The sequence below is a fragment of the Orcinus orca genome, chromosome X (genome assembly GCF_937001465.1).
Source record: "Orcinus orca chromosome X, mOrcOrc1.1, whole genome shotgun sequence".
NCBI classification, from domain to species: Eukaryota; Metazoa; Chordata; class Mammalia; order Artiodactyla; family Delphinidae; genus Orcinus; species Orcinus orca.
In genome coordinates, this window is record NC_064580.1 from 28,188,587 (window position 1) to 28,210,066 (window position 21,480).

The 21,480-nt window shown below is 39.8% G+C and overlaps 1 protein-coding gene across 5 annotated transcripts in view; it reads right to left on the reverse strand.

Annotated features, from left to right (window-relative positions):
* Positions 1-21,480, reverse strand: part of DMD (dystrophin) — a 2,251,544-nt gene that overhangs the window by 64,274 nt on the left and 2,165,790 nt on the right. For 3 of the 5 annotated variants that reach the window (XM_049704774.1, XM_004281026.3, XM_033407968.2), the window contains 4 exons: positions 8,026-8,192; positions 5,648-5,759; positions 4,118-4,254; positions 3,357-3,395 (listed from right to left, as the gene is read on the reverse strand). In XM_049704774.1, the coding sequence (XP_049560731.1) occupies positions 3,357-3,395; positions 4,118-4,254; positions 5,648-5,759; positions 8,026-8,192 (455 nt within the window). The remainder of the gene's footprint in view (positions 1-3,356; positions 3,396-4,117; positions 4,255-5,647; positions 5,760-8,025; positions 8,193-21,480) is intronic. The other 2 variants (XM_004281027.3, XM_004281028.3) reach the window with 1 other exon arrangement.

A 21,480-nucleotide genomic window follows, 5' to 3' on the forward strand; every position in this document is an offset into this window, starting at 1 on the left:
ACAAAAGGTCGCTTCCATTTCTCTCCTGACACAGAAAGCCCTTAGGTAAAGGCATGAATCAAAAAGTCAACAGAAACCTATTCAGTAAGGATTAGTTTAGTCCAATGTCTAAGCAGCATTCAAGGACTTGGTCAGGACACTAAGAAGAATATGTCTGTTTTTTCTTACATTAAAAAAAAGAAGAAGAAAGAAAGAAAAACGTGTAGTTACCTAGGCTTACATAGGAAATGTGCTAGAAATCTATACTTCTTAAGGAAGACACACAATCATAAGATGATTACAGCGCACTACAGCAAATAACCAGGGAACTGAAGTCTTGCCTGAGAGATAAATGTCTTATTTATGAAACCAAAGTTGTCTAGGTCAAGTGTCACCATAATCAAATTTGGAATGAATTACGAAGATGCTTAAACTGTCATGAGGAAACAGAAGGGTGACTACCCAATTTACTAGGCAGATCCAAAGACTTCCAGGTGAATCTTCATTCTAGTTTTGGAGATAATCTGCTAATTTCTTAGAACCCTGGAACAGCCCATTATTAGAAAAAAATGCTAATGTCTGTTTTGAAATATTCACTGCAGGTCGAGATAACTGAGTACCTGGATTCCTTAGTTTATAAGCCCTATCTTCTGGAACAGACCAGTCTTTCGATTGCATACTTCTTATAAGCTAAAAGCCCACCATCGAGGAAAATATATTAGTGTTTCCCCTTGTAACAGTTGCTACCTTGGTAGTGTAGAGAAGAACACATGAGACCCTGGAGCATAACTACACGGAGGAAGCTAGGCATGTAAATGCAAAATACTTGAATCAAATCTGAAACAGAAAATCTTATGCAGAGCTTTCATTCTTAGCCTTGAGGACACTTCCACGTTATTTTTCTTATGAATGTACACAGCACCTAAGACAGCATGCATAAGCTCAAGAACTCGTAATAACCAAGCAATCTAAAAAATATAGATATACACTAACGGAGGTACTTATTAAACCAGAAAATGAACCAAAAGGGAATACTGGTCAGCGAAGATTCATTTAAAAATCAAGAATTAGTAAAACTACAAAACTACGTAGTCCAGAAACAAAACTAAATGCAACGTCTTCTAAAATGCTTTTCCAAGAGAAGGTAAGAATACTGTTCTCCCTTCTCACTTCCTAAATACAAAATGATATACCCCCAAAAGGATTCTTCCTACTCTTCCCATTACTGCTAATGGCCAATTCCATCCCACCCACCACCATTTTCTCTTTTGTGACAACTCCATTAATAAGTTTTCAAAGCAGAACAGCTCAAAGAATATTGTTCGACTGTCTCATTTGTGGACAAACAATATAAAAGGTTTATGCTAGGTTTACTTTCAAATAAAATGACAAATACAGGCAAATAAGGGTTTTTTTCTAAGGAAAAACAAAAGATCTGTATCTCAGTAAACTTTCAAATTCTGTGATCCATACTGAATGGATTAAATGCTGTCATCGTCACAGGATTTGTTAACATTGGATAGAGTTCTCGCAAAATAAAACACCTCAGGACCTGGCTCTTCTGCGTGAATAGAATAGCTTTACAATTCATTTTATAAATTATTTGCCATCCCATGAGTAAAGACTTTAATAAAATTATTGGTATTACAGGGACTTTAGCCTGCTGGGGTTGTTTTCTTCCTCAAAGTTAGAATTTCCCACTATTTCTGAATAATCTAGCATATTTTTTTATAAAAAGGCTAAGTGGGGCTAGGTTTCAGTTGTTAGAGAAGATATTTTTTAAAAAAATGTTATTAATTTTAAAGTTCTTCAAAATTTAAGACAGACAAACACCCTCTACTTAAAATAAGTTACATTAAACTGTCATGAATTTTTCTCATTAGCTTATGTATACAGTAAACTTCTTCCTCTAGTTAGTTATTCTTTATTACGTTGTGCTACCTCTATGTGTTTTAAAACATTAACCTTTAGCATATTTTTCTTTTGCATTGGTCAGTTGGTTAGATTACTTTGTGTCGGGATAAGTTCTATTTGCTTATCAGGATCCAATCAAGCTGAGAATTTCAGTATACCAAGTAAACTTTTTTTTTTAAATTTATGAAAGGCTTTACCTTCTATCAACAAATAGACTACCTGGAACAGGGAAAATAAGTACCAACAGCAAGGAACATAACTGAATCTAAATAACTCCCCAAGTTGTTTAAGCATGATGATTAAAGAAATCGGGTAGAGCTACCATATCTCAAAATTAAAGGGCACAATAATGCAGCTTTACAAAAGAAAGGAAAGTGTTATACTTCCTTTAGGCCATAAAAGACTTAAAACCAACTTCAATTAATAGTTTGCATTTATCACTACAGGATTTTTTTTTAAAAAAAGACCTACTTTAAATTAAATTACATGGTGGAATAAAAAAGACCCAATAAAAATAAACTGAATTCTTATATAAGCCCGTCTTCCAAATTGGTCATTACCTTCTTATATATAATAGAGCTGTCTGACTTTAAATAAATATTTTAATAAAGTACACTTTGAAATACCAAAATTTTGTTATAAAAACCCCGCACAATATAACTTTAAAACAATGCACACTTTGTTTGCTGATATTTCAATCACGGACTCTAAAAGGAGTTTTCTGATGACATTATAAACTCTGAGATAAATCAATTAACTGTTGATATCTAATATCAGTAGTATTAATAATACACACCAATAATAATAACAAAGACTACAGTACACTTTCCTTCCAGTGTAAATGTGTGTTTATGAGCTGGGTATTTAGCTTGCAGAAGAGAGCAAAGTGAGTTTAGGTCAAAATTGAGAAACTCATGTATATAAACACTGGTCCAATAGCATGGCATTACCTGATAAAAAGTCCACGTGTCTAATTGAAATTATTCAACCATACTCAACATCATACCATGAAACAAATTTTGCTTTTAAATAGTCCACTTATAACAGGCCCTAAAGAGTAAACCGTCATCCTTTTGAAGGTCCTAAAGCATTAAATCTCTAGAAATATGGCTACAGAATGTTATTATGTAATCAGAAGGCTCTTCCCTGCGTATAATGAAAGAATATATAAACGTGTCTCCCAGGAATATAACTAACAACCCAACAATTCCTTTGATGTTAATTTGAACTCCAGGCCAGGATTTCTGCTGGATTACATTTGACCAAGTGGGGACCTGAAAACCTCACTGATTCTCCTGATCTGTGGTGGACGGCACCCTCAAAGTCTTATCAAGGGAAACATTTTTGAAATGAAGGAAGGGACATTAAAACGTCTTTCAACAAAACAAACAGAACAAAAATTTTAAATAATCAAGCAAGCCAATGTGTTGGTGGTAGCAGCACCCTTCAGTGGAAGTACTCACGCAGAATCTACCGGCCAGAAGTTGATCAGAGTAACAGGACTGCAAAACAAAAAATGAGGTGGTGAAGAGAGACACAGGCAAACTCAGCCACACACACACACACACACACACACACACACACACACACACACACAACTTACTGAAAGGTCAAAATAAATGAAGTGCAATTAAGTATGAACCATGGAAAGCAACGGCCAGACAAAGGTGAAAAGTGAATTAAAAGAAAACCAGTTGTGCGATTGCCATCAGAGTTATGGAAAAAAGAAGAGAAGGTTCAAAAGAGGTGAAGACATCATCATTTTGATCTAGAGAATCATAACTACTTACTGTGAAGAAATTTCCTGTGACTATATTTCTTTTCAAGGAGAAAAAAGTGACTAGATACGACCACACAATCGGATACAAAAAGACACACGCCTACTGATTTGTAAGGGAGGAAAATCAAAATGAAATCTTGCAATCACTCATTTGTAAACAGTCCCATATTTCTTGCAAGACTCGTGAGGTAATTAGGAGCCGGAACGTGGTGGTTTACTCCCTGTGAGATAAAGTTTAACTTTTGGAAAAGGTCATTGTCATGGGACAATTGACATGGAAAATGGCAACTGAACATCAGCTTGCTTTTCTCTTTTTAGATACAGTAAATCTAAAGAAAGAAATAGGAGAGACTGTTTGCATTTGGGAGTGAAGGAAGGTATTCAGCTGAGAGGAGCTCAGAGATACGTCAACTGAGAGGCTGGTTTGCTTTGGCCACTACTCACGTTTCCATGTTGTCCCCCTCTAAGACCGTCTGCACTGGCAGGTAGCCCATTCGGGGATGCTTCGCAAAATACCTTTTGGTTCGAAATTTGTTTTTCAGTACCTTGGCAAAGTCTCGAACATCTTCTCCCGATGTAGTCTGAAAGGGAAATCATGCTGACATCAGACTTGGGGAAGGGGTATAATCTCAAGAGAAAGCACAATTCCAGTGTTCTGCCTCGGAGCACTTGTTTTATTATAATTAAGAGCAGCAGGAGTTGAGAGCAAAGGCTTTGGAATCACATGAAAACACGGTTTTGAAACCAGACCTGCCATTTACTAGTGGGGTTAACGTGGGTGAGTTCTTTACCTATCCAAGGCTCCAATCACCTATAAAATCGGGGCAGTAACACCTCAATAAGTTGTGATGATGAATAAATGAAGTATACCAACTACTGGGCTACCCAACAAATGGTAATTTATAGAAGTCTGGAGGTCAGAAAGTTGACCTTCCGTTTTGCCACACTTTACAGTAGTTTTAAAACGATTTTGTCCACATTGCTCTAGTGTTTCACCCACTAAATACCATTCTATTCACAGCATGGCACATTCTCCATCAATGAGTACCTTTGCAAAAGGAAGCAAAATGAGGAAGACAATGAAATAACTGGGAGAATCACTCTGAAGATGGAAGAGAGAAAAGCTCTAAAGCAGAGCTTCTCAAACTTTGATGTGTTGGATACCACCAGCAGACCCTGCTAAAATGCAGGCTTTGATTTACAAAGTCCAAGGTGGGCCCTGAGGTTCTGCATTCCTAATAAGCTTCCAGGTGATGCCAGTGCGGCTGGTCCACAGATCACACTTTGAATAGCAAGCAGCTAGTGTTCAAGGAATAAGAGATTTACACCCGGGTCTGTGTCCACCAAGTCCAGGCCCTTTCCATTTCACCAGTGATTTTTCAAAGTCCTATTGGCCACTGAGCATTTTCCCAAAACAGCTTCTTAGGAGACGACTCCAGCTCTTAATTATAGAACCTTGGGCAAGATTTTTTAACCTTAGGATCTCAAGAGTCCTCAACTATAAAAAGGGGATAAAAATAATACCTATCTCACACAGAGTAGCTTAAAAGGTAAACACCTAGCATTTAGTTGGTAAGTGTGAGCAACATTAATTTAAGTGGTGGATTGCGAATTTTAAGGAACCTATATTACCCCACCCCATACCCAACGTGCCCCATGGCCGTAACACCTCTGCACACAGCCGCGAGGGACGTGCAAAATAAACGTGAAAATGTCTTCCCTACAACCCACGAAAACAGAAGAAAAACCTATTGATTCACCCAACAATATGTGTTGAGTGTCTCCGACAGTCCACGTGTGCCAGGCATCGCACTAGGGATAAGGTAAATCCGGAGTCTACAATGTGGGGCCACTTTAGCTGGGCAACGTCTGGGGAACTTACAAATCACAGCGTGACACACGATCTGTAAGACCGTACAAAACTGAAACTTCTTCCAGGTGAACTAAGTCACGTCAGGGAGGAATCTAACTTACCGGAGTGCAATATTCCACCATGGGATAGTGCATTTTGTGGCCTTTTGCAACGCGACCAGAAAAGAAGCAACTTTGGCAGATGTCATAATTAAAGTGCTTTAGACTCCTGTACCTGGTAAGGAACAAAAACAAACATATATGTATTTCTTCAAATCAAATTCCCAAAGAACACCCTTTAATAAACCTCCTTCCACACTGTCTTAATTCTGGAAACAGAATGCAGGGTTCATTAATCCCACAAGGTAAGTGATTAACTTCCTACTTCCAGATTTCTCTGGTGCTTCTCCTACAGTATCAAAATATTTTGGCAGAAAGAGTACCCTATAAACATTTGGAAGGAGGGGAGAAAAACTCAGCTCTTATTTAAACTCCACTAGGAACTCTTTCAGATTAAGTAGGAAGATAGTGGCGAACTTCCAGGCTTTTGAAGACCAGATACTAGAATTTGAAAGAACTTCCAGAAAGGATAGATTGATGCATTGTGGGCTCCCGTACCCATCAAAAAGGCGCAAAAGTTTTCTGAGGGAATTATTTCCCCAAAAAATGATAAAGATAAAGCATTTCATAAGACAAAAGAAAATTAAACAAGAACTCTCAATTAAAGCAAATCTTGCTTTAACTACATTTTCTGATTGACGGAGATGACTCATCTTCAGATTGTTACTTGGATAATCTCTTTCATCTGTCTCTCTTCAGAAATCCCTCATCACATTACCTCCACATGATAATGGAAGCCCCAAGAAAAGACACATTTTGGGTAAGATGTAAGTACTACATGGTACATTTCCCCCCCATTCTCAGAATACTGTATTCTTCATTTCATACCCTCCCTGGCTTGTGCTTTCTCAGATAAGAATCTTAGCCAATTAAAATAAACATATTCCTTATGTCACATATGGGAATGTGGGAAAAAAAGGTACTGTTTTTAGATCCCAACCGTCTTCTGAGAGCGGGGGAAAGGAGGAAAGAGAAGTGCTCATTCCTAAAATAATCTACTTTCATAAGGGCAAAAGAAGTGAATGTGAAAATGCTCTCTTTGATCCTCCAAAGCATTCTCCTTTTTCATTTTATAAAACTTCCCCCAGTATACAAATCTTACCGGCGAAGGAAGCTAAGAAAAGATAGGTAAGAAATGCAGTGGAGCCCCACCCCCCGCCCCCCACCCCCCAGCATCACTCTTACCTGCCAAAACCAGGAAGGAAAAAAGGTGTCCTGTGCAAGCACTGCCTACTCAATGTTGTCTATCTAGGCTTTAGAAACCTCTGAAGGTTTCTGCAAAACCTCTTTGTAAACAGCATGACGTATGGTAGGACAAACACCAACGGTAAAGGAGCACAGTGAATGAAAAGCACACAAATGGTACAAAGCAGTTATTAGGAAACAAAGTAATGAAGTAAGTCTAAGCATAACCAGAAATGAGTGTCTACTTAGCTGATAAGTGGATTCTGAACAGCCATAGATGATATAGCTAGTTTACAACTTGACGGCTTATTCGTTGCTATGGAAACCTTGATGTTGATCCAGATGTTTAAATACATCATCATTTCAGAATCTGGATTTGGGATTATTGTTCAATAATATTAATTCATTTAAAAATATCCTGTCTCCCCAAACAGGTCAACAAGATTGAAGATTTAAGAGCCAATCAATTGTTTTCTGGGACATTTCAAGAATATCAGAATAACAACCTGCGATGTTTCCTACCACTTTCACTTTTCAATTTATAAGGAACGTTTTCTTTTTTTAGCTGCTTTGTGAATCTTTCATTTACTTGCACACTTTATATTCATTCCCTCAGAAGTTCATTAGGATACTATGAAAAGAGCGCAATCAGATTCACAGATAAAGCAGTATGTTTTAGGGTGCTCGAAACAATTCTTGTTACCTTAGGGCAAGAACTGTGGTGCAAAGTGATTAAGAGAGTGAGCTGCCATGACAGGTCTCCCAAAATAGAATCATCCCTTAGTTTTATAACTGATTCTTGGAGAGTTTCTATAAACAGAAAAGACCATGGGAAAAAAGAAAGAGATGACCAAAATGTTTTGGTTCGAGGAAAGAGGAGGTACAGTTAATCTGTATATACTTGATGGACAAACATCTTGGTGGAGACAGGCAGTCAGTCCCGATCGACCAAGAACATGGCTCTGCAGAGCTGAAGCGTGAAGGCGGAGAAAGACGCCTGCCTAATGAGGTAGATCCACTAGAACAACCCAGTGATCAGGGGAGTGACAGGAGTGATCAAGGCTCCAGCCTGATCACCTCCTCTCCCACTGTGCAGAGGACCAAACTAACAGCAACTGGTAGAGGAGATAAAAGATCAAGTCATAAAAAGGTGAGAAATGATCAAATAAAATGACATTTGGGGGCGTTCCTCATACCTGAAGCCGATGATTGGACACTCCTTGCAGATGTTACACTTGGCCTGATGCTTCGCAGTCTCCGCAGCGGCCACTCTATGCAGGACGGGCAGCCACACCATGGACTGGGGTTCCAGTCTCATCCAGTCTAGGAAGAGGGCCGCTTCAATCTCAGGCTTATTATTAGCCTGCAAAGACAGGAGGCCAAAGAATGCAAGGAGAGAAGGTAAGAAAGTAAAGGAGGCAAATGTCAGCTCAGGTAACGCGGTAAAGAAAGAAAGAAAGATCAATAGTGGCACAGTGAGGCCAACTCTTCACAGGCTGTTTCTGCAAATGTCCCCCCAGCATCTACACAAGCCACCTACCCCTAAAGCTTTGGGAGACTGCTATTACCCTGTTTGGCTACTAGATGACAAGAAAGCAAAGCAGAACAAACAAACGGGAAAAGTACAGCAAAATACACACCTGGGAGAGACTATACTTAGCTCCAGTTTTGGAACAGATACATAAAAGTTAGCCAGAAGTAAAATGCAAGCATTTATTGATAAAATTGCAAAGGAGAAAAAGAAAAAAAAAACAACTCAAGGAACTATCGCTCCCTTTTTTTTCAAGTGAATCTGTTTCTCAGTGTTTCATAGAATCATAATGAAGAGGCTTTACAATTCATCTGGTCCCAAAGCTTCATTTTACAGACAAGACAGCTGAGATGTAGATGAGCGAAGTGGCTTTTTCAAAGGCCAGACAACTAACTCCCTGGCAGCAGAGCTGATACTAGCATCCAAACCTCCTGGTCTAGTGCTGTTTTCATGGTGGCCTGCTGCTTTTCTGTCTGTCTGTCTGTCTCTAGTTCTCTCTTTCGGAGTCTAAGTTAAATAAATACCATTCTTCCCAGCGAGTACAATGATTTTAGAAAATTCAAAATATTACTTATCCATCACTTGATTGGTATGTTACCACAGTCAACATTTTAATTATATGTTGTTTTTAACCCTACAAGACCGTGTTTCGTGTTTTTATACTGTTAGATTGACCCATATATTGACCACTTTTGGGGAGTTTGTTTCTCATTGCGTCCTTCATCTCAAATCTCCCATCTGGGATCAGTTCTGCCAAAGTGTATCCTTCAGTATTTCCTTTTGTTAAGTGTCTGTTGATGGCTAATCTCTCTGATTCTGTTTGCCTGAAAGTCTCTTTTTCTATGCACATTCCTGATTGCTATCCTCACTGGGTATAGATTTTTAGATTGAAAGGGTTTTTTTGTTTTCGTTGTTGTGTTTTGTTTTGTTTTGATTTTGTTTCAGCACGCTGAAATATCATTCCACCTTTATCTCACTTTCTCTGCTGCTAACTGTTGATAAGTCAGCTGTGGAGCTGTTGGTTCCTTGAAGGTCATCTGTCCTTTTCCTGTCTTGTACTGTACTTCTAGGATTTTATTGATACTTTTTAGGATTCATGGGGCTTCATGAAACTGTGGGTTTGACTCTTTAGTCAGCTCTGGAATCTTCTCAGTCATGATCTCAACAAATACTGCCTCTTCTCCATTCCCTCTCTCCTCTGCTTACAGAAACCTATTAGGTAAATGGTAGACTTTCTCAATCTAACCTCCATTTCTCCGAACAGGCTTTCCTTAGTTTTCCTCTATTTTCGGTCTTTCTGTGCTTCATTCCCAATACTTCCTTCTGCCCTACTGCCTGGGTATCTAGTTCTCTCCTTAGCAGCATCCAGTCTACTGTAAGCCCATACATTAAGTTTTAAATTTTGATTATTGTACTTTTCAGTATCTATAAGTTGTATCTGGTCATTTTTTTAACATCTTTATTGGAGTATAATTGCTTTACAATGGTGTGTTAGTTTTGCTGTATAACAAAGTGAATCAGCTATACATATACATATATCCCCATATCTCCTCCCTCTTGCATCTCCCTCCCACCCTCCCTACCCCACCCCTCTAGGTGGTCACAAAGCACTGAGCTGATCTCCTGTGCTATGCGGCTGCTTCCCACTAGCTCTCTATTTTACGTTTGGTAGTGTATATATGTCCATGCCACTCTCTCACTTCATCCTAGCTTACCCTTCCCCCTCCGCATGTCCTCAAGTCCATTCTCTACATCTGTGTCTTTATTCCTGTCCTGCCCCTAGGTTCTTCAGAACCATTTTTTTTTGATTCCATATATATGTGTTAGCATGCGGTATTTGTTTTTCTCTTTCTGACTTCACTCTGTATGACAGACTCTAGGTCTATCTACCTCACTACAAATAACTCAATTCCGTTTCTTTTTATGGCTGAGTAATATTCCATTGAATATATGTGCCACATCTTCTTTATCCATTCATCCGATGATGGGCACTTAGGTTGTTTCCATGTCCTGGCTATTGTAAATAGAGCTGCAATGAACATTGTGGTACATGACTCTTCTTGAATTATGGTTTTCTCAGGGTATATGCCCAGTAGTGGGATGGCTGGGTCATATGGTAGTTCTATTTTTAGTTTTTTAAGGAACCTCCATACTGTTCGCCATAGTGGCTGTATCAATTTACATTCCCACCAACAGTGCAAGAGGGTTCCCTTTTCTCCACACCCTCTCCAGCATTTATTGTTTCTAGATTTTTTGATGATGGCCATTCTGACTGGTGTGAGGTGATACCTCAATGTAGTTTTCATTTGCATTTCTCTAATGATTAGTGATGTTGAGCATCCTTTCATGTGTTTGTTGGCATTCTGTATGTCTTCTTTGGAGAAATGTCTATTTAGGTCTTCTGCCCATTTTTGGATTGGGTTGTTTGTTTTTCTGTTATTGAGCTGCACGAGCTGCTTATAAATTTTGGAGATTAATCCTTTGTCAGTTGCTTCATTCACAAATATTTTCTCCCATTCTGAGGGTTGCCTTTCCTTCTTGTTTATGCTTTCTTTGCTGTGCAAAAGCTGTTAAGTTTCATTAGGTCCCATTTGTTTATCTTTGTTTTTATTTCCATTTCTCTAGGAGGTGGGTCAGAAAGGATCTTGCTGTGATTTACGTCATAGAGTGTTCTGCCTCTGTTTTCCTCTAAGAGTTTGATAGTGTCTGGCCTTATATTTAGGTCTTTAATCCAATTTGAGTTTATTTTTGGGTATGGTGTTAGGAAGTGTTCTAATTTCATTCTTTAACATGTAGCTGTCCAGGTTTCCCAGCACCACTTCCTGAAGAGGCTGTCTTTTCTCCATTGTATAGTCTTGCCTCCTTTATCAAAAATAAGGTGACCATATCTGCATGGGTTTACCTCTGGGCTTTCGACCCTGTTCCATTGATCTATATTTGTTTTTGCGCCAGTACCATAGTGCCTTGATTACTGTAGCTTTGTAGTATAGTCTGAAGTCCAGGAGCCTGATTCCTCCAACTCCATTTTTCGTTCTAAAGATTGCTTTGGCTATTCGCGGTCTTTTGTGTTTCCATACAAACTGTGAAATTTTTTGTTCTAGTTCTGTGAAAAATGCCATTGGTAGTTTGATAGGGATTGCACTGAATCTGTAGATTGCTTTAGGTAGTAGAGTCATTTCCACAATGTTGACTCTTGCAATCCAAGAACATGGTATATCTCTCCGTCTGTTTGTATCATCTTTAATTTCTTTCATCAGTGTCTTACGGTTTTCAGCATACAGGTCTTTTGTCTCCTCAGGTAGGTTTATCCCTAGGTGTTTTATTCTTTTTGTTGCAGTGGGAACTGGGAGTGTTTCCTTAATTTCTGTTTCAGATTTTTCATCATTAGTGCATTAATTTTGTATGCTGTTACTTTACCAAATTAATTGATTAGCACTAGTAGTTTTCTGGTAGCATCTTTAGGATTCTCTATGTATAGGATCATGTCATCTGCAAACAGTGACAGCTTTACTTCTTCTTTTCTGATTTGGATTCCTTTTATTTCTTTTTCTTCTCTGAATGCCGTAGCTAGGACTTCCAAAGCTATGTTGAATAAGAGTGGTGAGAGTGGACATCTTTGTCTTGTTCCTGACCTCAGAGGAAATGGTTTCACTTTTTCACCATTGAGAATAATGCTGGCTGTGGGTTTGTCATATATGGCCTTTATTATGTTGAGGCAAGTTCCCTCTGTGCCTACTTTCTGGAGGGTTTTTATGATAAATGGGTGCTGGGTTTTGTCGAAAGTTTTTCTGCATCTACTGAGATGACCATATGGTTTTTCTCCTTCAATTTGTTAATATGGTGTATCAGATAGACTGATTTGTGTATACTGAAGAATCCTTGCATTACTGGGATAAACCCCATTGGATCATGGTGTATGATCCTTTTAATGTGCTGTTGGATTCAGGTTGCTAGTATTTTGTTGAGGATTTTTGCATCTATGTTCATCAGTGATATTGGCCTGTAGTTTTCTTTCTTTGTGACGTCTTTGTCTCGTTTTGGTATCAGTGTGATGGTGGCCTCACAGAATGAGTTCAGGAGTGTTCCTCCCTCTGCTATATTTTGTAAGAGCTTGAGAAGGATAGGTGTTAGCTCTTCTCTAAATGTTTGATAGAATTCGCCTGTGAAGCCATCTGGTCTTGGACTTCTGTTCGTTGGAAGATTTTTAATCACAGTCTCAATTTCAGTGCTTGTGACTGGTCTGTTTATATTTTCTATTTCTTCCTGGTTCAGTCTCGGAATGTTGTGCTTTGCTAAGAATTTGTCCATTTCTTCCAGGTTGTCCATTTTATTGGCATAGAGTTGCTTGTAGTAATCTCTGATGATCCTTTATATTTCTGCAGTGTCAGTTGTTACTTCTTTTTCATTTCTAATTCTATTGATTTGAGTCTTCTTTTTTTCTTGATGAGTCTGGCAAATGGTTTATCGATTTTATCTTCTCAAAGAACCAGCTTTTAGTTTTATTGATCTTTGCTACTGTTTCCTTCATTTCTTTTTCATTTATTTCTGATCTGATCTTTATGATTTATTTCCTTCTGTTAACTTTGGGGTTTTTTGGTTCTCCTTTCTGTAACTGCTTTAGGTGTAAGGTTAGATTGTTTTTTTTGTGGTACGCGGGTCTCTCACTGTTGTGGTCTCTCCCGTTGCGGAGCACAGGCCCCGGACGCGCAGGCTCAGGGCCGTGGCTCACGGGCCCAGCTGCTCCCTGGCATGTGCGATCTTCCTGGACTGGGGCACGAAACCGTGTCCCCTGCATCGGCAGGCAGAATCTCAACCACTGTGCCACCACGGAAGCCCCGGTTAGACTGTTTATTTCAGATGTTTCTTGTTTCTTGAGGTAGGAATGTATTGCTACAAACTTTCCTCTTAGAACTGCTTTTGCTGCATCCCATAGGTTTTGGGTTGTCGTGTTTTCATTGTCATTTGTTTCTAGGTATTTTTCGATTTCCTCTTTGATTTCTTCAGTGATCTCTTGGTTGTTTAGTAGTGTATTGTTTAGCCTCCATGTTTTTGTAGTTTCTACAGGTTTTTTCCTGTAATTGATATCTAGTCTCACAGCATTGTGGTTGGAAAAGATGCGTGATACGATTTCAATTTTCTTACATTTACCAAGGCTTCATTTGTGACCCAAGATATGATCTGTCCTGGAGAATTTCCATGAGCACTTGAGAAGAATGTGTATTCTGTTGTTTTTGGATGGAATGTCCTATAAATATCAATTAAGTCCATCTTGTTTAATGTATCATTTAAAGCTTGTGTTTCCTTATTTACTTTCATTTTGGATGATCTGTCCATTGGTGAAAGTGGGGTGTTAAAGTCCCCTACTATGATTGCATTACTGTCGATTGCCCCTTTTATGGCTGTTAACATTTGCCTTATGTATTGAGGTGCTCCTATGTTGGATGCATAAATATTTACAATTGTTATGTCTTCTTCTTGCATTGATCCCTTGATCATTGTGTAGTGTCCTTCTTTGTGTCTTGTAATAGTCTTCATTTTTAAGTCTATTTTGTCTGATATGAGAATTGCTACTCCAGCTTTCTTCTGGTTTCCATTTGCATGGAATATCTTTTCCATCCCCTCACTTTCAGTCTGTATGTGTCCCTAAGTCTGACGTGGGTCTCGTGTAGACAGCATATATATGGGTCTCGTTTTTGTATCCATCCAGCCAGTCTATGTCTTTTGGTTGTAGCATTTACATTTAAGGTAATTATCGATATGTATGTTCCTATTACCATTTTCTTAATTGTTTGGGGTTTGTTATTGTAGGTCGTTTCCTTCTCTTGTGTTTCCTGCCTAGAGAAGTTCCTTTAGTGTTTGTTGTATAGCTGGTTTGGTGGTGCGGAATTCTCTTAGCTTTTGCTTGTCTGTAAAGGTTTTAATTTCTCCGTTGAATCTGAATGAGATCCTTGCTGGGTAGACTAATCCTGGTTGTAGCTTTTTCCCTTTCATCACTTTAAACATGTCTTGCCACTCCCTTCTGGCTTGCAGAGTTTCTGTTGAAAGACCAGCTGTTAACCTTATCGGGATTCCCACGTATGTTATTTGTTGCTTTTCACTTGCTGCTTTTAATATTTTTTCTTTGCATTTAATTTTTGATAGTTTGTTTAATATGTGTCTTGGCGTGTTTCTCCTTGGATTTATCCCCTATGGGACTCTGTGCTTACTGGACTTGACTGACTATTTCTTTTCCCATATTGGGGAAGTTTTCAACTATAAACTCTTCAAATATTTTCTCAGTCCCTTTCTTTTTCTCTTCTTCTTCTGGGACCCCTATAATTCGAATGTTGGTGCGTTTAATGTTGTCCCAGTGGTCTCTGAGACTGTCCTCAATTCTTTTCATTCTTTTTTCTTTATTCTGCTCTGCGGTAGTTATTTCCACTATTTTATCTTCCAGGTCACTTATCCGTTCTTCTGCCTCAGTTATTCTGCTATTGATCCCTTCTAGAGAATTTTTAATTTCATGTATTGCGTTGTTCATCGTTGTTTGTTTGCTCTTTCGTTCTTCTAGGTCCTTGTTAAAAGTTTCTTGTATTTTCTCCATTCTATTTCCAAGATTTTGGGTCATCCTTCCTCTCATTACTCTGAATTCTTTTTCAGGTAGACTGCCAATGTCCTCCTCATTTGTTAGGTCTGCTGGGTTTTTATCTTGCTCCTTCATCTGCTGTGTATTTCTCTGTCTTCTCATTTTGCTTAACTTACTGTGTTTGGGGTCTCCTTTTCACAGGTTGCAGGTTCGTAGTTCCTTTTGTTTTTGGTGTCTGCCCCCAGTGGCTAAGGTTGGTTCAGTGGCTTGTGTAGGCTTCCTGGTGGAGGGGACTGGTGCCTGTGTTCTGGTGGATGAGGCTGGATCTTGTCTTTCTGGTGGGCAGGACCGCGCCCCGTGGTGTGTTTTGGGGTGCCTGTGACCTTATTATGATTTTAGGCAGCCTGTCTGCTAATGGGTGGGGTTGTTTCTGTCTTGCTAGTTGTTTGGCATGGGGTGTCCAGCACTGTAGCTTGCTGGTTGTTGAGTGGAGCTGGGTCTTAGCATTGAGATGGAGATCTCTGGGAGATTTTCGCCATTTGATATTACATGGAGCCAGGAGGTCTCTGGTGGACCAATGTCCTGAACTCAGCTCCCCCACCTCAGAGGCACAGGCCTGACACCTGGCCGGAGCACCAAGACCCTGTCAGCCATACGGCCAGACCAAGTTCAGCCAAAGTTGTGATACTTATTTCCCTTGTAGTAGTCCACATGGTATTAAGAGGCACCGTGGGAAGAGTATGTTAGTAGGTACCATGTCTTGGGTCCTGTGGATTACCTTTTCCTTCAGCCACACCACCTCCTGGCAAGTCTTGAGGAGACGGGGCTCCTCCCAGCGTGAACTGGACCCCACAATGTCCCAAAGCCAAAGCCCCAGCAAGTCCTGAGGAGACTTGGCTCCCATTAGCATGGACTCGACCCCGTGTTGTCCTGAAGCCCCTGGGCTATCAGCATGGACTCAACCCCATGTGTTCCAGAAGCCAAAGCCCCAGCGGGTCCTGAGGAGACCAGGTTCACGTCAGCTGCCCGGGGGAGCCCTATTTGGTCATTTTTAAAGTCACTTCTATAGTCTGTGGTTCCCTAAAGATAATTTTCAATGTTGTTTCTTATTTTTTTGACAGAGTATATACATAGTTTAAAAAAATCCTCTCTTTCTAATGATTCCAAGATATGAAATTATTGCGGGTCTGCTTCAGGGGTCTGTTATTTCTGCTGGTTCTCAGTCACTTTAGTTTCTTGTGGGCTTAATTCTCTTTACTATGAACTATAATAACCTTAAAAGTATTTTCTGGAGATACTTTGAGCCCCTAGAATGAAAGTGCTTTCTCCAGAGACAATTTTCATTTGCTTTTGCCAAGAGCCAACCAAAGGGCACTACCTATTCTGAGACCAATTTGCACTGAATACATGATGGGATATTTAGTATCATACAAGTAATGAGTATGTGAATTGCAAACCCATGTTGCTTCTCTTGGAATGTGGATTGCTAATAAGGAATCTATTCACACTTTAGACAAAAAGCGCAAATGAACTCTTTGGCCAACCGAATAGTAGGATCTGGACCGACAGGTCATTTGGCTTGCAACACTACTTCAGAAGTACTCCACTCGTTACCCCTGATTATAAATTTAACACCATCATAATGAGCTGTTTAACCTTGAATTTCCTAGCTGCAAAATGGTATCAACTCAAGCTACTGATCAAAAGCTTTTGTTGAGCACTTCTCTCTGTGTAGAGTGCCATCACAGAGGTACTTTGTGAAAATTTGCTTAAAAATTAAAAAAGAATTATAGAATCTGAAGATAAAAGGGGCCGTGGAGGTGAATTCATACTTTTGGAACGGCACCACAGAGCTGTAAGACTCTCAGCAGTCACCGGGTTCAAACTTATCCAATGGCAGTGTGTTCTTATAGCCGCTATATAAATACCACCCGTGCGAGGGAGCAAATGGATGACCCTGAACGTTTGTGTACAGGCACCCCTGTCAAAAGTGCTTCGTCACACCGAGCTGAAATCCACCAGCATAGCCAATAGGAGCACAGGCTCCAGAGTCCAACCACAAGCGTTCAAGTCCCAGCTTTGCCACTGACTGTGTTACCTTGGGTAAATAACTTTATCTTTCTGTGTATTAATTTTCCTCTGCCATGAAATGGAACTATTAATAGCACCCACCTCGTAGGGTTGCTTTAAGCTTTAAATGAAAGGCACCTGGAACAATGTCTGGCACGTAACAATAGCCATGTCAGTGTTTGCTGTTGTTATCGTCATTATCATTATATGTTTGACCAGAAACCCAGAAGTTCTCAGCCTTCACAAATCCCTTTAAATCTTTTACCAGAGCTGTCATGTCTGTCCGTGCCTCTTCATCCCTATTCCTTTTATTTCTTCCTCATATGACATGGCTTGGCTTGCCATTGTCCTTTAGAAAACTATTTTCCAACTATGATCTGCTGTGAATGGTACCTCCATTTCTCTGGACAGTATAACTGGATGACTTTCTTTTGTTCTGTACTATAGGCTCACACAGGGTTTCTACTCAACTAAAATCTCTGGGTCAGTGTTTCCCAGTGTGTCCAGCAGATCAATGATCCAGCAAAATGTTTCACGAAGAGAAGGTCAGATTAATTAAGGACACATTGCACATTATATCTGTCTCTTAAAATTCTTAATGCACGTTAACATACTAAAAGCTGAGATGGTTGTCAGTAAAGAAACACATTAAACCTTATTTGACCTCAGAGTTTCCCACACTAATTATTCAGTGATCCCAGGACATTTATCATTTTTTTTTAAGTTATAAGGCTTGTGAACAGAAGGTACTAATGCACTGTTGGGCATGATAAGAAATGCAGTTGGCTGTTTTCAGTGATTCCTCCATTTTGTACTTGTTCATTTGGGATTTGTTTCCTTCCACTTCTGTCAAGGACTTTCCTGTTAGTTTTAGCCCGCTGTATAATCTCATCTATATCTTTAAGAATCCTGACTCTTACAGCCAATGAATTAGCCATTCTTCCCAACTCTGTGTAAGTTTTACATCTTAAAATATGTGCTCTGTCTTCACCAAAAAGTCACTAGTGAATATCAAACAGTCCAAGGTCACACATGGGCCGCACTCCACAGACTGCACCTCTGGTCAACACAAATCCAGAATCCAGCCCTCTCTGCTTGTTGGACTGTGACTCTTTCCAGTTATATTATTATTTAGTCTCTACTGAATGTGTTTCTCCATCTTGTAAACAAAGATACAGTGAGAGACTGTGTAAAAACAACATCAAGTTTCGGCTACAATATGTCCTACAACAATCTCTCGCTCCACTGGTCTAGAAACTAAATTTATCAAAATAACCCTTTCGAGCTAGGACAAAAACCATCAACGAAAGACAGCAAATTGAAAAGCATTGCTAATTCATTCCAATTTAAAACACGGGGTTTATTGTTGCCTAATCTGGACCTATATCTATTTCCCTGACTTAGGTTTAAATGATAGTTTGTTTAATGATAGATTCAAAGACATGCTACAAAGAAAGAATTCAGGCTTAATACAGAAAGCATAATATTAACAGAAAGCTTCTATTCATTCCGGAAGACAGAAAAAAATCTGACCATGGGTCAGCAACAAATGTAGGCGTCCAAAATAAAGGGGGAAAAAAAAAGACCATGTCTGTGATGTATAATAAAGGCATAGCAAGTATAGTGTGAAGAAATGATCACATTACCCTAAGTACTGTTCAAAGCCTTCTTAGAAAACGGTGTCTAGTTCTGGTGGCTACAGCTGACCCAGAACTTAGAGAAGGCTTGGCAGAAAGGCAGAGCGATAATTAAAGGGTTTGAAAGACCTGTGAGAACAGTTTAAGGGAATTGGGATTATTTAGTCATTAAAAAACACCCAAAAAACACGAGGCTGTGCAAGACAGAGTGGCTGAAGGGGCGATTTAATAACAGTTTTCAATTATGTGAATGGCTCTGCCATACAGGCCTGTGACCAGCTGTTCGATTTCTCCACTGAGGACAGAACAAGAAGGATTTAGGCTGTAACTCATACGGAAGCGTTTCCTGATAATGAAAGTTGTTAAAGCACTAGTGTGAATTACCAAGGGAAGCTAGAGAATGTTCTCCTCTTTCAAAATACCATAGATTCTCCTGTGCTTAAAGGCTGGAAATTCTCAAGGTTCTTCCCACCTCCACAGACGCAAGGTCCATCATTCTGGCTCTTTTAAAACCACTCGGCTATGCCAACTGACAGCACTGAAGACAAGATATGGGGATTCACATTCTCATTCTGTTTCGATCTTTCATGTTTACTACAAACCATTCTGTATCCTAGTGTTATATTCCTTCTCCTTTTGTCCGGCGATAAAGAAGGGAAGAATTAAAAATCAGGCAAGCGTCTCTAAAGAGCTAAAACAACTGGAACTAAAACCCAGCTAAAATTACATTTTGATCATTCTAGAAAAAGATAAATAGGTTAGTTTGGAATGACAGGAAGTTGCTGAGGTCAAAAGACAGGTATGGTGGCAATGGATTGAGAGCATCCTTGTAGGTACCATTATCTGCTGACCTACATATAGGTCTCAGATAGCTTCTCTTGCTATCAAGGATGACCTTGCCCTTGCCCCTAAATGCCAGTTTCAAACCATCTAAGCAAAAACTCTTAGAACGGGCCATTTAGCCCTGGGTTTTGTTTTGTTTTGTTGTTTGTTTGTTTGTTTTGGGCAATGCCTCCTCTTTTCTCTTTTATGGCTTGCACACACAAAGCAAGGATATCACAGCTCCTTCCACTGTGACAGCCACAGTGCGTAAGTATCTTGCATCTCCACTCCTTCTCTCTTGGTCCTCTCCTGTCAGCAACTACCCACAGCATGGAGGCTAGGGAAGGAATCCACTGTAATTACTGCTGCCGCCTTACGGCATATGGCAGGGTGGCTTTATACAGATGTCATCTTAACAACATACAAAGACAGTTAAAGGGGGAACTTCTCTGGTGGTCCAGTGAGTAAGACTCCACGTTCCCAATGCAGGGGGCCCGGGTTCGATCCCCAGTCAGGGAACTGAATCCTGCATGCATGCTGCAACTAAGAGTCCGCATGCTGCAACTAAGAACTCCACATGACGCAACTAAAGATCCCGCATGCTGCAACTAAGAGCCGGCATGATGCAATGAAGAGCCCGCGTGCCACAACTAAGACCCGGCGCAGCCAAAGTAAAAAAATAAATATTTTAAAAAAACCAAAAAACCCCCAGACAGTTAAAGGAATCCCAGAATCCCAGTATCTGGAATTTCTAGCCAAGGGATGTAATTACCAATATAATAATTTCAAAGGACATTACGTGGCAAGTTGGGAGTTAGGGGATTTGCCAGGGTTCAGAATAACTTTTGGGTTTCTTTCCCGTTGTGCCTTCCATAAACCCTTAGGAACTCAAGGGCCAGGCTCTGAATGGCTACCAGGGTGTCAACCTGAATATTTACTTTTCTCTCAGGCTAACAGTATCAGTTCATGGCCACAGAAGAAATGCAATGGCAAGGTTTCTCAGCAAGCCCCACACTCCAACTGCTAAAAACACATACAACATATTTTTAAGAGACGGTAACTGGCATTGCAATTGTCAGGCTTTTGAAAAACCATGTCAATCCTTAATAAACTGAAAAAACTTAGTATAGAGAAAAGTAAACATTGTGTAAGAGACTGTACCCAGTAGTTCTCAGATGATAAAAAGGAACCACGTTTTGCTCTGGAAACAATACTTGTCTAAACCTCCTTCGTTTCTCTCCTAGGTTGCAGGTTATTTAAAGACAGGAACTATGTTTCTACACCTTCCATGAAGGTTTGCTGAATTGAACGATGGGTGGGAATTAAACTGTGATCACGATAATTAAAAGGAAGGATTGTAGTATCTGAATGAGGTTAGAATAAAAAAAAAATACTGCCTACTCATCCTGAAGAGAAGAAAAAGAAAGAAAAAAGCTCATAAGGGTTGTCTAAGGAACAGAAGACAAAATAAGTACGTTCTCAAACGCCCAATTTACTTTTAAATAGTTTTTAAAGTAACTGGCCTCTGTTGGTTTGTCTGTTACAGTATCACATGCAAAAGGCTAACCCAGAGTCTATTCCTGGATTTGGAGGGTATATTTAGAATGATCTGGCTTAAAATGTAGGAAGATGCAAAATCTATACTGGGGGCCTGAAGGGAACCTCACAGGCAGGCAGCCGTGCTCGAGGTCAGAGACAATTCTGTGCCTCAGAGGACATCTGACAACGTCTAGAGACATTTTTGGTTGTCACAACTGGGGTACAGAGACAGGTCGGGATCCTGCTAAACATCTAACAATGCACAGAACAGCCCCCTACAACAAAGAATCTTCCAGGCCAAAGTGTCAGTAGTGCCAAGATTGAGAAACCTTGCCCGAACGTTAACACCGTACATGGCCAGGGTTCATGTGTCGAAACTAAGAAACCAACATGGGTCCACTGTGATTAACTAAATGCTACAGGGCACCTAACAGGCAGGCAGCTATCCTCTACAACACAGAAGCCGAGAAGCTACGGTAGGCCTGTT